This window comes from Plecotus auritus, assembly GCF_963455305.1.
Source record: "Plecotus auritus genome assembly, chromosome: 4".
In the NCBI taxonomy this organism is placed as follows: Eukaryota; Metazoa; Chordata; class Mammalia; order Chiroptera; family Vespertilionidae; genus Plecotus; species Plecotus auritus.
Window position 1 is genome coordinate 60,560,397 of NC_137775.1, and position 15,991 is coordinate 60,576,387.

The 15,991-nt window shown below is 41.5% G+C and overlaps 1 protein-coding gene across 1 annotated transcript in view; it reads left to right on the forward strand.

Moving 5' to 3' along the window:
* UBE3D (ubiquitin protein ligase E3D) overlaps positions 1–5,753 on the forward strand; it is a 161,204-nt gene extending 155,451 nt beyond the window's left edge. Inside the window, exon 10 of the mRNA XM_080664137.1 lies at positions 5,229–5,753. Coding sequence (XP_080520263.1) covers positions 5,229–5,249 — 21 coding nt within the window. The 3' untranslated portion in view covers positions 5,250–5,753. The remainder of the gene's footprint in view (positions 1–5,228) is intronic.
* Positions 5,754–15,991: the final 10,238 nt, after the last annotated feature.

Below are 15,991 nucleotides of genomic sequence, written 5' to 3' on the forward strand. Positions count from 1 at the left end.
TTATTTAAGTCACGGGACTGTGCTGAGGATGAGAGGAGTCAAAATAGGCTTCATGTAAATTGTTTTACAAGTTCCTGGTAGGTCCTGTTATAATTCCCATTTTGCAGATTGGAGAAAGGCTGAGAGAGGCTAACAAACTTGTGGAAGGTCACACAGCTAGTAAATGTGAGACCTAATACTAAAATCCTATGTCTAAATTGCAGCATTTTCCAACATAGGCACTATTGATTGGGGGAGTGGGGCTGATAATTTGTTCTTGGGGGTGAGGGGTGCCCTGTGCATTATTGGATGTGTAGCAGCATCCCTATCTTCTATCCCCTAGATGCCAATAGCATCCCATAAGTTGTGACCATCAAAAATATGTTCAGACCTTGCCACATGTCACCTGGCAGACAAAATCACCCAACATTGAGAAGCACCGGTCTGTGTGATTTCAGAGCTAAAGTTCTTAACTACTTTTATGATGATAATAGTGCCCCAGTGCACAGATTCATGCACATTGAAAGGAAATTAATTAGAAGAAATATTTAGAGATGGAAAACCAAGATGGCGGCATAGGTAAACACCTAAACTGCTGCCTCGCACAACAATTTCAAAACTACAACTAAAAGACAGAACGGACACCATCCAGAACCACAGGAAAGCTGACTGAGTGAAAATTCTACAACTAGAAGGATAGAGAAAAGCTCACAGAGAATTGGAGGTACGGCAAAGGGTCTTTGTGCGCGCGGAGAGGAAGGGCGGCTGAGAGCCTGGCTGACTTTCTTTGGCGGAAGGGGGAAGGGAGCCCCCGACCACACTGAACCCCAGGTCTGACTGCACTGAACCCCTGTTCCGGGCGAGCCCCTGGGGACCCACGCTCTTGTGGGGGGAGTCTGGACTCTCAGGCGGACACTCGGGAGCCGGGGAAGGCAGAGGACTGAAAGTCCTCTCGCGCCAGTGCGCACAAAGGCTGCGGAGGCTGCCACAGGCTTTCCCTAGCGGAAGGGAGTGAGAGGCTCCTGACGGCACTGAACCTCAGTTCTGACTGAAGTGAGCCCCAGTTCTGACTGCAGTGAACCCCAGTTCCAGGCGAGCCCCTGGGGACCCACGCTCTTGTGGGGGGAGTCTGGACTCTCGGGCGGAGACTCAGGAGCCGGGGACGGCGGAGGACTGAAAGTCCGCTCGCGCCAGTGCGCACAAAGGCTGCGGAGGCTGCCACAGGCTTTCCCTAGCGGAAGGGAGTGAGAGGCTCCTGACGGCACTGAACCTCAGTTCTGACTGAAGTGAGCCCCAGTTCTGACTGCAGTGAACCCCAGTTCCAGGCGAGCCCCTGGGGACCCACACTCTTGTGGGGGGAGTCTGGACTCTCGGGCGGAGAATCAGGAGCCGGGAAGGCAGAGGACTGAAGGCACACACGTGCGCGCAAGGGCAACGCTGACGGGAAGCCAAGACTGAGACCCCACCCCATCCAAGCTGAGCACAGAGGCTATTGCAATTTGGCAAGTCTAATCCTATAAGGCTGTCTCCAGCACCGGACTTCTCCCAGCATAGACACAGCTGATCCTTACAGCCAACTGGCCTGGAGGTCAATTCTTCCCAGTGATACCAACAACAATAAAGACTTAATTACAACAAGGCTGTACACACAGTCCACAAAGGTGTGCACCAAGAGTGTCCACCTCAGGTTAACTGGGGAGGCAGACCCACTGGGCCAAATTGGAAACCTAGCACACAAATCTACCAACTCAGGGAAGCAGTGAAAATGCGGCGTCTAAGAATCAGATCACAAACAAAAGAAATGGAGGAAAACAAACGACTGGATATAGAATTCAAAACCACGGTTATAAGGCTTTTTAAGAATATCCTAGAAAAGGCCGATAAATATAACAAGACCCTCGAAGAGATGAAAAAGGACCAACTAGAAATTAAACATACACTGACTGAAATAAAAAATATTATACAGAGACCCAAAAACAGACAAGAGGAACACAAAAATCAAGTCAAAGAATTGAAATACAAAGAAGCAAAAAACACTCAACCGAAAAAGCAAAAAGCAAAAAAAAAAATCCAAAAAGTTGAAGATAATGTAAGAAGACTCTGGGACAACTTCAAGCGTACCAACATCAGAATTATGGGGGTGCCAGAAGAAGAGAGAGAGCAAGATACTGAAAACCTATTTGAAGAAATAATGACCGAAAACTTCCCCCACCTGGTGAAAGAAATAGACTTACAAGTCCAGGAAGCCCACAGAACCCCAAACAAAAGGAATCCAAAGAGGACTACACCATGACACATCATAATTAAAATGCCAAGAGCAAAAGACAAAGAGAGAATATTAAAAGCAGCAAGAGAAAAACAGTTAGTTACCTACAAGGGAGCACCCATACGACTGTCAGCTGACTTTTCAATAGAAACTATGCAGGCCAGACGGGAGTGGCAAGAAATTTTCAATGTGATGAATAGCAAGAACCTACAACCAAGATTACTCTACCCAGCAAAGCTATCATTCAGAATTGAAGGGCAGATAAAGAGTTTCACAGACAAGAAAAAGCTAAAGGAGTTCATCACCACCAAACCAGTATTATATGAAATGCTGAAAGGTATTCTTAAAGAAGAGGAAGAAGAAAAAAGGAAAGATAAAAATTATGAACAACAAATACATATCTATCAACAAGTGAACCTAAAGATCAAGTGAATTAAAAACCTGAGGAACAGAATAATCTGGTGAATATAATAGAATCAGGGGCATAGAAAGGGAGTGGACTGATAATTCTCAGGGGGAAAGGGGTATGGGGGGGTTCATAAAGAGACTGGACAAAAATCATACACCTATGGATGAGGACAGTGGGGGGTAGGTAAGGGCAGAAGGTGGGGTGGGAAATGGGTGGAGGGGAGCTATGGGGGAAAAAAGGAGAAATAATTGTAATAATCTGAATAAAGATTTATTTAAAAAAAAAAAGAAATATTTAATATTGCTGTTCTCCCTTTCTCTATAATAGAAGTGTCAACCAAATTCACGATCGACAATGACAGATCGAAACACGTGTGCAATTGGCGCCAGCGAGAGCTTTATATGTATCGCTCATGCATGAGTCAACATTTATTTTTAAATTGCCAGTGCGCGTCATATGTACCGGCCAGTAGGTCGGTTGGTTGGACGGACAGACAGATGGTCGGTCACTTAGCCTTTTATATATATAGATTTGTCAGTGTCATTGTTATTCTGAGTAGTTCCTGGTTAGAATACTTCATAACAGCAATCTTCAGAATTAAAAACGAAATAACTAGTTTCATTCCTCATCTTTCTGGCATTGTCTTCTTTTGGAAGGTCTTTGTAAACTTCTTGTAGGCACACTATAGACAGCAAACCAGAAGTCAGACTCAACAGCCCCTAAATTCCCTTCCCCTGTAATTCTGTGATCATTCCCCAAGGTTCCTAGCCGGTCTCTCTTGAACAGCCCCTTCTCATCTAAAATGTTTATGGACTCCTAATATCAGTTATCATCTGAGAGGCCAGAGAGAGAAACACATGCATTTTCATAACTATTACTTCATTTAATTTTCACAGTAAGCCATTGAAGTTTGTAACAGCTGTTCGTGTTTACATTTTATTTAGGGATCTTAACCTTTCTTCTTCGCCTGCTCCTTCAACTTTGGTGTTCTCATTGCAGAACTTGATATAGAGACTCAGCAGGAAGTTGATATGGAAACTCAGCAGGTTCCCTTCTTACCAGCACTGCATGAAGAGGAACATCCTTCTGAATTGCTCAACATAAAGCAGATGCTTTCTGCCCTGCATGATTCTTTTCCCTTCCACCTTAACAAGGGTCATTAAATGCATTCCTCCTTTGATTGTGTTCGGGGACTTACTAGTAAGAACCACTAAGAGTGGAATGCTGTTACTTCTGTTGCTTACTCTTTCCCCTCAGAAAGGCCTAGGTTGACCTTCTCAACCCTCCCATACTTCCTGGTCTTTATCTCTGATCTACATCCCATCTCTGCCTGATATTGGCACAGTCCCCAATTTATTATCACCCCTGAACCAAAACTTTCTAAACATTTATGATTGACTTTATGATGTTTCTCTGTTATTTAAAACTAGTAGCCCTGCGCACGAATCTGTGCACTAGTAGCTCTCTGCCGCCCTCCTGTAACTCTCCACCTGCTGCCCACCCTCCTGTAGCTCCCCCTGCACCCCCCTCATAGCTTGCTGCCCTGCCCCCTCCTGTAGCTCTCCGCCGCCTGCTTGTAGCCAATAGTTCACTGCCACTCTCCTGTAGCTCTCTATCTCCCGCAGCTCTCCACCGCCTGCTTGTAGTTCGCTGCCCCACCCTCCTGCAGATCCGTGATCCGGTCATTAGGCAGTCGGTCGTTACGCCTCACAGTGTAACGGATAATTAGCATATTCCTCTCTTATTATATAGGATGATTGTGAAATTAGATGCATTTGATCTGGGCCTTATTAAATAGTCTGAACATGTTTTGTGCCTAGGCCTGTATGAATTAAAAAATTTTAAAACAGCAAGAGATCAACGGAAGGACTTGTACGCATGCATATGAGCATAACCAATGGATACAAGACACTGGGGGGGGGGCAGGTAAAGACATGTACTGGGGGGAAGGGGAGGCCGGGGGGAGGTCAATGGGGGGGAAAAAAAAGGAGACATATGTACTACTATTTGTAATACTTCAAACAATTAAAAAAAAGAAAACGTAATAGGATTTTATAGGAAAAAAAATAAAACTGAGTTATTGGGAAAAAAATTTTTTAAAACACTGAGTTTTAGGATTGATTGCTGCTGACAAGCACAATAAATATGATTGAGTGTGGTTAAAAGCATTTGCATGACCTGAGGAGAAGCCGGCATAATTGCTGAGAGTGACAAGGAGCTGGACTTGCCCAGGGATCTTTAGGACGCAGAATTCTGCTTATGGGAGGTCTGAGCAGCTATTTGAACCAATGGGAAAGAGAACTGGGTTACTTCACAGCAATACAACTTTAGTGTCAATTAAAGCTTTTATTTTTTTTTTCTTTAAAGTGTGTGAGAATCATTTAAATTACCCTGTGATTCATTTTAGAGGGACTAATTGGCTCCTTCTGTAAAATGGTAATGTCTAGCCAAAGAATCTTTTTAGATCAACGTGCATCCTTATTGACCATACTTACCTGGTTCTGGTTTGATGTGCATCAGCCGTTTCATCGTGTTGGATAAGTAAAGCACTGGGGGGTTTTCTTCCTTTTCCAGGTGGCCTTTTTGAAGATGTGACCGTGGGAGCCGAAGCATTCCTCTGCACAGCACGGAGCGCATGGGAGGCCGGCAGTCAGCCCAGTGAGCAGTGATGACAGACAAGAGCCAGAGCACTGGAGTGGCGTCTGAGTGTGACCTGCAAATAGCCTCTGAACTTCAAGCCTGTGAAAGACCAAGGTGGCGAAGGAGTCACCGTAGCAGGTTGAGATAAGTGTAGAAGTTCAGTCTCTATTTCCACAGAGAAGAATATTCAAATGTGTGCTGTGTCAGACCACCGGGAAGGCTGCGAGCTAGCGGAGACCCGTCTGTCCAGAGTGGGATGCAGAGGGACTTCACTGCTGGAATTGTGTTAACTGCCATAAATCGTTGAAAATAAACTTTTAAAGAATTTCTCAGGTTCATTTAAAACAATTTTTTAAAAAGAAAATATCGAACTCTGCATACCTTATTTAGAGGAGATGCTTAATAAATAAATGTGTGTTGAATAAATGATTATCAAATTAAAGGTTTTCCCACTTATGCAAACCTGCCTGTATTCCCTTTGTTCTTTATTTCCTTTACCAATATTATTGCAAATCAGTATGTAGACCTCACTGGCATCCTGGTAGTTGTCAAAATCCTTGTGTGCCCAAGCAGGTGGTGAAGAGGTCATTGAATGAGAACGATAGAGCGAGCACAGCCAGCTCCCGAGTTTACGGCAAAGGTTGGAGACTTGCCTATTCTCGCGAGAAGCCTGGACCAGAACCAGGCAGCTCCTCCTTTCCCACTCCCCCTTCAGGAGGATGGTCTCTGGCTCTGCAGCTATACTTGCTGCTTGTGGAGCCTATTAGCCTTAATCCTAGCCCCCAGGCCACCAGTGCCTTTTATTTTAAAACCCTGAGTTTTCTGTCCCCTAATTTCCTAACTTAACACAGGGGTCACTGGCACTATGACTTGGTGAAACTTTCATGACTTCTTCTTCCTTGTAGTTTAACCAAAACACTTGTCCTGCCAGCAAGCTGTGGTCTGGCACTCAAATCCATAACTGGTGGACTGACAGGAATAAAACGCATCAGTTTAATCTCGTGGAGTCATTTTATTAAGCACAGTTTGAAACATTGAAGTTCTTAGTAATATGTCCAAGACTCCCAGTCATAAAGGAGAATTTGTTTGGCTTCACTTATGCTACTAAACTCCCAAACCCCATGCTGACTTTTTATGCTTTAGATTGCTCTCTGTCCTCTGTTGGTAGAGAGCAAGGTTTCTCAGCCTGGGCTCTAGTTACATTTTGGACCAGATAATTCTTTTATTTATTTATTTTTTAGTGTTGCTTTCTTTTTAAAAAATTTATCTTTATTATTAAAAGTATTACAGATGTCCTCCTTTTTTTCCCCATTGACCCACTCCCTCCCAGTCCCCATTCCTCCTCCCCCCGACCAGGCCTTCACTGCACTATTGTCTGTGTTCATGGGTTATGTATATCTTATATAATAAAAGGCTAATATGCAAATCGACCAAACGGCAGAACGACTGGTCGCTATGATGCGCACTGACCACCAGGGGGCAGACGCTCAACGCAGGAGCTGCCCCCTGGTGGTCAGTGCACTCCCACAGGGGGAGCGCTGCTAGGCCAGAAGCCTGCCGGGCTTACAGCTGGCGAGCGCAGCGGCAGTGGCTGGAGCCTCTTCCACCTCCGCGGCAGCACTAAGGAGCAGTGAGCCCAGCAAGGAGCAGCAAGCAGGCAGGCAGTAAGGAGCAAGGGGTTCCGGACTGCTGCGAGAAGGCACAGGCTGAGCTGAGGGACCCCCCGCTACCCCCCCGCCCCCCCCCCCCCCCCCCCCCCCCCCCGCCCAGTGCACCAGGCCTCTAGTATGCATATAAATTCATTGGTTAATGGGCCAGATAATTCTTTGTTGTGGGAGACTGTCCTGTGCTGGTGGGAAAAAAAATTTTTTTACCCTGTACCCTCCTAGGTTCAGTGGCTGGAGCTTACAACTCAAACTCATAAAAAGACAAATTAACAGAAAAAGAAAGTTTAATTACATACATCTGCACAGGAGTTTCAAAAGAAATGAGGCTCTAGGAAGTGACTAGAGGATTCAGGTTTATATACCATCATAGGCTAAACAAAGAAAAATGAGGTTTGAGCTCCTAAGCAGGGAGAAGCAAGTCATAGGAAGGTAAGAGGAGGAAATGTGTGGTTACTAAGGGTTGTCTTATAGTGCAGGTGAGTTTCTCAGATGATGAGAGTTGTCTCCAGAAGTACCTCTCTTCCTGGTGCAGCGTGGTCTTTACAAATGGAAATTTCCTGTATAAATGTAAATATACTTTACAAAAAGGGGAAATTCATACTTTGTTTTTTGGCTGTTAGGGGAGGTAAAAAGCTTTTACTGCTTCTGCTGGTTCTCAGTTCTTTAGCTCAAAATAATGCTTATGCCAGTTAATGCTTATGGCATATTTTGGGGTGACATTCCAGTCCCCTTCAGTGCATTGGAGGATGTTTAGCAGCAGCTCACCAGATGCCAGTAGCCCCTCCCCAAGCTGTGACAACAAAAAGTGTCTGAAGACATTGCCCTGCATGACGAAATCAACCCAGTTGAGAACCACTGCTATAGCAGATATGTCTGAGAAACAAGATTTGGTGACTGGTGGGGTTCAGGGAAGGCTACAAGCTAGTGGAATTTCATTTTTTTTAACATGACCTTTTCTCCTTTCTTTCCTTTTGATTCAAACTGGCCTCATCCCAGCACCCTCCTTTGTCTCACCTGCCTCCCTTGCAGGGCCACCTCCTTAATCATTAAGCCTTCTTAGGAAGGAAGCCTCCGGTCTGTTTTCCTCAGAGACAGAGTTTCAGTCAAACTAGAGATAACATGTAGGCCTCAGTTGTGTTTCATCTCCAGGCCCAGAAAAGCAGTGAAACCATGGTGATGCCATGGCTGACCACAGGACTAGATGCAATGACCAACTGTCCTCTATCCTAGCCTTGACCAATCAGTAGAGATCACTACCCTAACTCCCTTAGTCACCGTGATTACTGATGACTATATAACCCATCCCCTGGAAGCCAGATCTTTGAGCATTAGCTCACCTGGCTCCAGCTTGGGCCACTTCCTAAAAATAAACCCTCACTTTCTTTGCTGCAAACTCCTGTTCATGCCTTATTGGGCTTTGATGCACACAGGCAAACGGACCCTCTTTAGTCCAGTAACAATATGCCATTTGGCATATTTCTGTTTTGAATTAAAGTTACTTAAGAAGTGGGCAGTGCAAGAAGGACATTCTGACCCTCCTTTGTTCTCCTGAAATAAATCTCCCATGTGAAAGGTCTGCTCCCTGTACCAGGAGGTAGAAAGACATCCTTATCACCAGAGATAGGGAATTCTGGACCAAAAGCCCTGCATAAACAAACCTTGTTGGCTTTTTTTCTAATTTACTATCCCAAGCACAAACCCTTTGTCTTGTCAATTTTTCACAGATGTATTGTTTCTTTGTCTACCGGTAAAAGGTATAAATAAAAGCTGCCTGGTTTTGGTTACTTCTTTGAGTCTCATATTTCTATGTGCTCCCATACATATAAATTTAAATGTTTGTGGGGTTTTTTTAATTGTTGTTAATATCTTACATTATTTTAATTGTTGGGCAAGCCGAAGAGCCTAGTAGGGAAAAAAGAAAAAGTTTTCCTCCCCTACAATTTCCTGTAGTTGTGTATTGCAATGGTGCATCCATTACAAAATCTGAGACATTTTCTAGCATGTGGCCAGGTTTAAGTGTACTATTGCTTTCACAAATGAATGCTGATGAATACCTTTGTGTGTGAATGTTTTTTAAGAGTTCAATTTGTATTGATCTAATGTTGGAGACTGGAATAAATCAGATGAAGCAGAGTTCAGCCAGTGCACAAAATATAATGTTATTCTGAGATAGTTTTACTCTCTCTAGAAAAGAAAGACGTCATTACCATACTAATATTTGCCTACATTTTAGATGGTGAAAGTGCTCATGATTCAAAAGATAACTCTACCACTCAGCCCAACTAGAAGAATATTCTAATTTCCTAACCTTGTCTCTCTAAGTCAAGTTGAGTCTAATCAGTTAGACCCCCTTAGCTCTCTCTGGGGTCTTAGGAAGAATAAGCCATGAGAGTTAAGTCCAGCTCCCTTTTTTTTTTTTTTTTAAGTATATTTTTTATTGATTTTAGAGAGAGAGGGAGAGATAGAAACATCAAGGAGAGAGAAACATCAACACTGATCTGCTGCCTCCTGCAGACACCCCCTACAGGGGATTGAGCCCACAACCCAGGCATGTGCCTGAACCAGGGATCGAACTAGCAATCTCTTGGTGCATGGGTTGACACTCAACCACCGAGCCACACTGGCCAGGCAGTCCAGCTACTTTCTGATGGCACAGATGGAGTGGTTGTGAGAAGCTCTGAGGGAGGGTCAGGAGTAGGAGGAGTTCACATACACAGGACACAGATTTCTGACTACAGAATGCAGTTACCACGTGTGAAATTGTATGTATTATGCACTTAGGATCTTGTCATGGTGAAGTTCTCAAGCTCAGCAGGCCTTTATTGGTTCTGAGCCAGTCTTAGAGTGAGCTGTTAACATCTACAATCTAGTCACTGGGTAGAGAGGTTACATAAGGATAACATGTCTGAACCCATGAGAGTCTACTTAATGGCCACAGGGAATGGGGAAAGAGGGGCAATGGAACCCTTTCTATTTTTTTGTCTAAGAGAAAATTGCTCTCGCTCCCTCTCTTTCTCTCTGCCTTTGTTCACCAAGAGAGCGAGGCGGAGACAGAGATATCCAGCATTAAAAATATTTAAATTTAGTTAAATCACATTAGGAGGGCTAGAGAAAATAAACAGGCAGTGCAATCAATGTTGGCCCTTGGAAGTCATTCTACATTAGCTTCCTGTGTTTTGTGAATATAATTCCAGAATCTGTTCAGTAATATTCCTAGATAATGGTATCACAGAATTTGGATATACCATTAGAGGCTATCAAGGATGAGAGGCATAGCAAAACACCACCAAATCCATTTTTTATATCTCTGAAAACTTAAATCCAATTAAGTTAAATAAGTGGTTATTTATTTATTTACTCACTATGTCACTTAAATAAGTGGTCCTGTGAATCTATTCTCACTTAGTATAATTACAGTACATAGATCCAGTTGAAAACTTCTATTGGCTATTTATTTTGGCAAACCAATTTCTTAACCTTCGTTACTTAGTGTGTATTTTTGGAAGAACTACTATATGCCAGGGATAGTTATGAACACTGCAGATAGAACCGATAAAACAAAGTGCCTTCCCTCATGGAGCTTACATTCTCATGGGGAGGGCACAAACAGAAATAAGTATTTTGTTATAAAATACTATGTTACATCATAATATAACTTATGAAAATGATAAGTACAATAAGAAAAAGCTGGGTAAAGGGAGGTGGGCTGTTTCAGACAAGAAGCCTAAGTTGAGCTTAAAGTAGATGTATAGTCGTGGTACCATACATGGTCACAATATTTCAACTCCATCCAGAGTACTAGGGAGATACATTACTAAATGCCAACACATTGAGTAGAAGCCACAACCTTACATCATTTTGCCAAAAGTAGCTTGACTAAACAAAGATACACCAGTATTAGCAAAGCTTATTTGATTCCATTGATTACAGAAAACCTGACTAGAACCAGGCACTCAGATGTCATTGCCTTGCACTCACCACATTGGTAATTAAGCCCCATCAGTAGCCCCTAGAGTAAAAAGTGCTGACAAGGTTAGATGGTTTTGCATGATAAATAAAGCCAGCCTAGTTGTTGTCCCAGAACATTTGTTCTCGGTATATAACAAAGATCAATTGGGACCCAGTTTTCATTGTAATTCAGGAATGCAGGGATGACTACTACATCTTAGTCTGTACTTTGAAAATCATTAACATTTATCTTATACATCAGAGGGGTGGTTTCCACTAATTGCTTTTCTAAGTGTTCTACACATTCTTAAATTGTCCTAAATACTCAAGAGCTCTCAGTGTGACAATTTCTCTGTTTGCCTTTTGAGGGATGGTTCAGCTTTCATCTACTGAACCAGAGCTCATTATCATCCCTTAATATAGGGGAGAAGGGGGGAATGGGAGGAAGTTACCTGGAAATAAGTTATTTTAAGAGATATTCTCTAGTTTTAAAAGTGACAGAGAAATACTTGGCTCAAAACAACATGTTTAGAAGCATCCAACCTGTACTATTGTTCTTTTACAATATGGCTCCATTTGCATTCAGGAATAGACTAAGCCAATTTGTTTTCAGTCCTGTTATAGATAAATTAGAAAGCTCATTTTCAGGGCCCCATATTCCTAGGGCCTTTTGCCTGCAGCCATAATAAATAGAGTGCAGGAATTCTGTCCTAGCTCTGCCTCTTCGTAGACACACTTGTGACCTGCCACAACATTTCTGGTCAGAATGGAATCTAATGACAAGATGACTGCATTTTCATTATTCATCTTTCTCCCCAACTGTCCATAGCCTGGTTAGTTTCTTTCTATAAATCTTTCAATATTTTTATTTGCTCTCTTAATACTTTATGGATTAAAACTTTTTTCTCTATTTTATTGGAGGCAAAGAGAGAGAGAGAAATTTTTATTGTCATAATTTGTTTATATGTTATATTAGTGTAATGGTTGCAAATTTCAATACATCTACCAAAAAGACCGAAATCAGGAACACTATAGTGAGCAACTTCATTTAATACAGCCGCAGAAGTATACTGGCCTATTTGGAGTTTCCGGATGAACCTTTCCTAAACTCAAAAAAAGAGGACTTGTTGCCCTTTGTTCAGAATCTTTCCAGGCCTGAGGAGGCCATGGCAGGCTTTCTGCAGGCTTAAGCTGGGAAAGGAGTTACAGAAACAAAGCACTTATAAGTGCACACGTAATAATAGAATCTCTACTTCACAGATTCTTAGGAAACCAGTGCTTGGGAATAGGAAACAGATCTTTTAACCTGTGCCTCCCCTAACATTTCCCAACCCCTCCCCAGCCCTTCCTAGTGAATACTACTTCTAGGAAAATGAGCCAGAAGCGCCAGGCTTGGTTACTCCTGTACTCCCTTCCAGAATCAGAATCAAGGCTTAGGGGTTGGTAACTTGTATGGCCTCTTCACTTGAAACTTTCTCCTCATAGGAGGATGACTATCAAAATTAATCATTACTAGTCCATGGATAGATGAATGGATAAAAAAGATATGGTATATGTACGCAAAATGGAATATTACTCAGCAATAAAAAATAATGAAATCCAGCCATCTGCAATAACATGGATGGACCTAGAGGGTATCATGCTAAGTAAAATAAGCCACACAGAGAAAGACAAATACTAGCTTGGCCAGTGTGGCTCAGTGGTTGAGTGTTAACCCATGAACCAGGAGATTGTGGTTCGTTTCCCGGTCTGGGCACATGACTGGGGTTTTGGGCTTGAATTATCTCCCTCTCCCTTCCTCTCTGAAATCAATAAAAAATATTTTTTAAAAAGAAAAACAAATACTGCTTTTCAGTTATATGTGAAATTAAATTTTTTTAAAACAAAACGAAAACAGACTCATAGAAACAAAGAACAAACTGATGATTGCCAAAAGGAAGGGGAGTGGAGGGATGGGTGAAAAAGGTGAAGGGGAATATAGTCAATAATATTGTGATGGCTTTTCATAGTGACAGAAGGTTACCAGATTTAGTTGGTGATTACATGGTAAGATATATAAATGTCAAAACACTATGTTGTACACCCAAAACTAATATAGCCTTGCATGTCAACTCTACTTTAATAACAAAAAGACTACAGACCTAAAAAATATTAATCATCATTAGTTTTATGTTCCATAGTGTTTATTAGACTTATACTTTCTAAAAAGTAAGTTACTCAGTCAGAGCTTCTCCTTCCTCCCCCAAATATTCTGAATAAGAAACTCAACAAAGGGCACTATACATTTTTTCAAAGTTACATTTGATTATAAAATTTAATGTAAATGTTAAGATAGAATTCTTGAGATAAGGTAACAAAGGAATTGAAATAAAATTTCACCTTCTAATTCAATAAAATCTGAGAAGTAATGATGTCAAGAAGATGAGAAAAATTGGCCAAGGTTCTTCTTCATCTAGCACAGGCAGAAGATGTTGTTTTATTGTTGATATTAAGAAAAAATAAATTGAAATATATGTATACGTTTTAATTTAAAGAAATCAGTGAGTTGGAAAAGTATGTGTTAGAAATCACTAGGAGAAACAAAGAAAACTTGATCAATAAAATACATTTCCTATATAAACTTCCAATCCTGTGATAACTGTTCAAGGCAATTTTAGAAGAGTCTGTTCCAATACATGTGTTTGTTTCTCTGATTTAATCTATCAAGCCAAGGATGTTCTCTAAATTAAGGTTGTTCCTATGGAACTTTTGGTAGTTGTATTTCTTACACAGTCAAGAAAGTCATTAGAACTTGTTTTGATGGAATTAAAATTTAGAATGGACATGAGAAAAATACCTGGGAAGAGAACCCTACAAGCAGTGAGTGATGATACCAAACCACTGATATGGATCCCAACGGTTGTAGGAGTCCAAAGATGCCCTTCCAGTGAATGTGGTCAGAGAAGGTGTCCTTGTTCCGATGGGGCAGGATTTAATGCGGGCTTTAAGTGATAGTTACGCTTTGGGTAGACAGGAAGACAGAAACAGGAAGAACAATAGCATTTCAAAATGAGAAGAACATTATGCTAGATTGGAGGAATTGAGACAGGACAGTGACTAAGATAGAAAAGAGTGTTCATCAGAACGTGAAAGGCACAGGAAACCAGAGAACCTTGTTCTTCCTTTTGACTTCTCAGGGATCAAGCACAACATGGACAGAAAGCACATTTTTTCTTTTGTGCCCTGAGGTCCCCCTGAGCGCTAGGATTTAGACGTAGTGGTTAAGAGCGAGAGACCTCTGCTGGCAGACTGCCTGGTTTGAAATGTTGCCTACCTGTGCAATCTAAGCAAGTTCCTTAAACTCATCTTTAAAATGAAGTTTAAAATATGGCATCTATCTCATAGGGGTTTTGGGTATTACATGGGTTCATGCATGCACAGCATTTAGAACAGTGCCTGGCATACCGTGCATGGTACATTTTAGCTATAGTTACCCTATGAATTTGCTGTTCCTTGCCACTCCTCTTCTCTTTGCCCATGCAATTTATTTTCTGAGATTTTTAAGCAGGGGAAGGACTCGAAGAAAGTGATGCATTATCAAAATTAATCTGATGGCAGACCACAAGGTAGACTGAGAAGAAGAAAGGAAGACCTATTACAAAACAAGAAGAGGTTTTCCAATTCCCAGAACTGTCAAAGAATGTCTTGACCAAATGCCTTTGCAGTACTTTTTCCTATTCTGCTTTTAAATCTTTTTGAAGGCCATTAAAAGTGCAATAGGATCCATACTTTTCCACTTGCAGTCAGCTTTGATCTAACATGGGACAGGGTAACCCATTGTAAGCATTTTTACAAAGACCTTTTAAAATGAGTTCTTTTTCAAAGTCCTCTCTTGAGAGCAGAAAAGCTTTCCCAAAAATCTTTAAATGAGGAAAGGAATTCAGTCCAGAAGTTTCTGACCGTGATCCTACAGGGATGCACTCTGGACAAAAGTTCAATTTACCTTTCATATAATTTCCAAAAGTACCAGGAATCCTTTTTCGTTTCTCAGTGTCACTGTTTCTCAGGAGAACAAGGTAGAGTCTTCACTTCCCTTATAATCTTAATTCTATTGTGTTTTTTCCCTTCACTTATTTCAGAATTATGCTGTGAGGTCACAGCAATATAAAATATGAATAGTTGGCCAGAAAGAGCGCAGATAGGAAAGAAGTTGTGGAATATGTTACTAAATTTCAGATAGATTATCACTTTTCTTCTGAGAGAAAAATTCAGTGTATAGTTGAAATGAATTAGCACCTAATGTTTGAGTAACCCATGTTTACATAGTCTAGGTAGTCCACTCCAGCATTGGGGAATAGACAGATGGGGTCAGATGAGCAGAAATCAATCATATTTTTCTGGTGCCCTAGGGAGTGCTCATAAGTATGACCTGCTATTTATCATCATCTATCCCATGGCATCTGCCATTTCCTTCTTTTTTTAATTTTATTTTTTATGCAGCATCAATTGGTGCTAAGATGTGCACAGTGGGGCTGTTCTGTGATATGTGGTACCTCTCCTTCCCAGATGCTACCAATGGAGCAAAAGGGTGGGTAGTCTTAGAAACTTGGATAAGCCAGAGTTGCACTGTGTACTGTGCAGAAATAGGGAGAATGTTGAGTCTCCACTTTGTGTCACCCTTATGACTTGGATATTACAACAGTGTTTCCCTGCACCCCAGTGTCTATGATTATGGAGTTTTTAGTAAAATCTGCTTTATCAATTTTTAAAATTTGAAATTCCTATCCAAGCGCGGTGACTAGACAAATTTTGAGTACCCTACCATAAAATGCCATTTTTGAACCCAGCCCATGTGCAGAAGTCTCTCTTTTTTTTTACATGAGTTTCTCCCAGGAAGTCTCTTGGTCACTCATATAAGCAGATTTATGCCAAAAAATTCCAGACATTAGCACTATTTGGGTTCAAACTGGAACTCCAAATACATTTATATTTTTGATGATTCTACTTTTAAAGAACTACTGTAACATAAGCATTCACCTTTTTTTAATGTTTAAGTTTTGAAGTAGTTATATTGAATTACTAAGTTTGTGGCCATGGTTATGG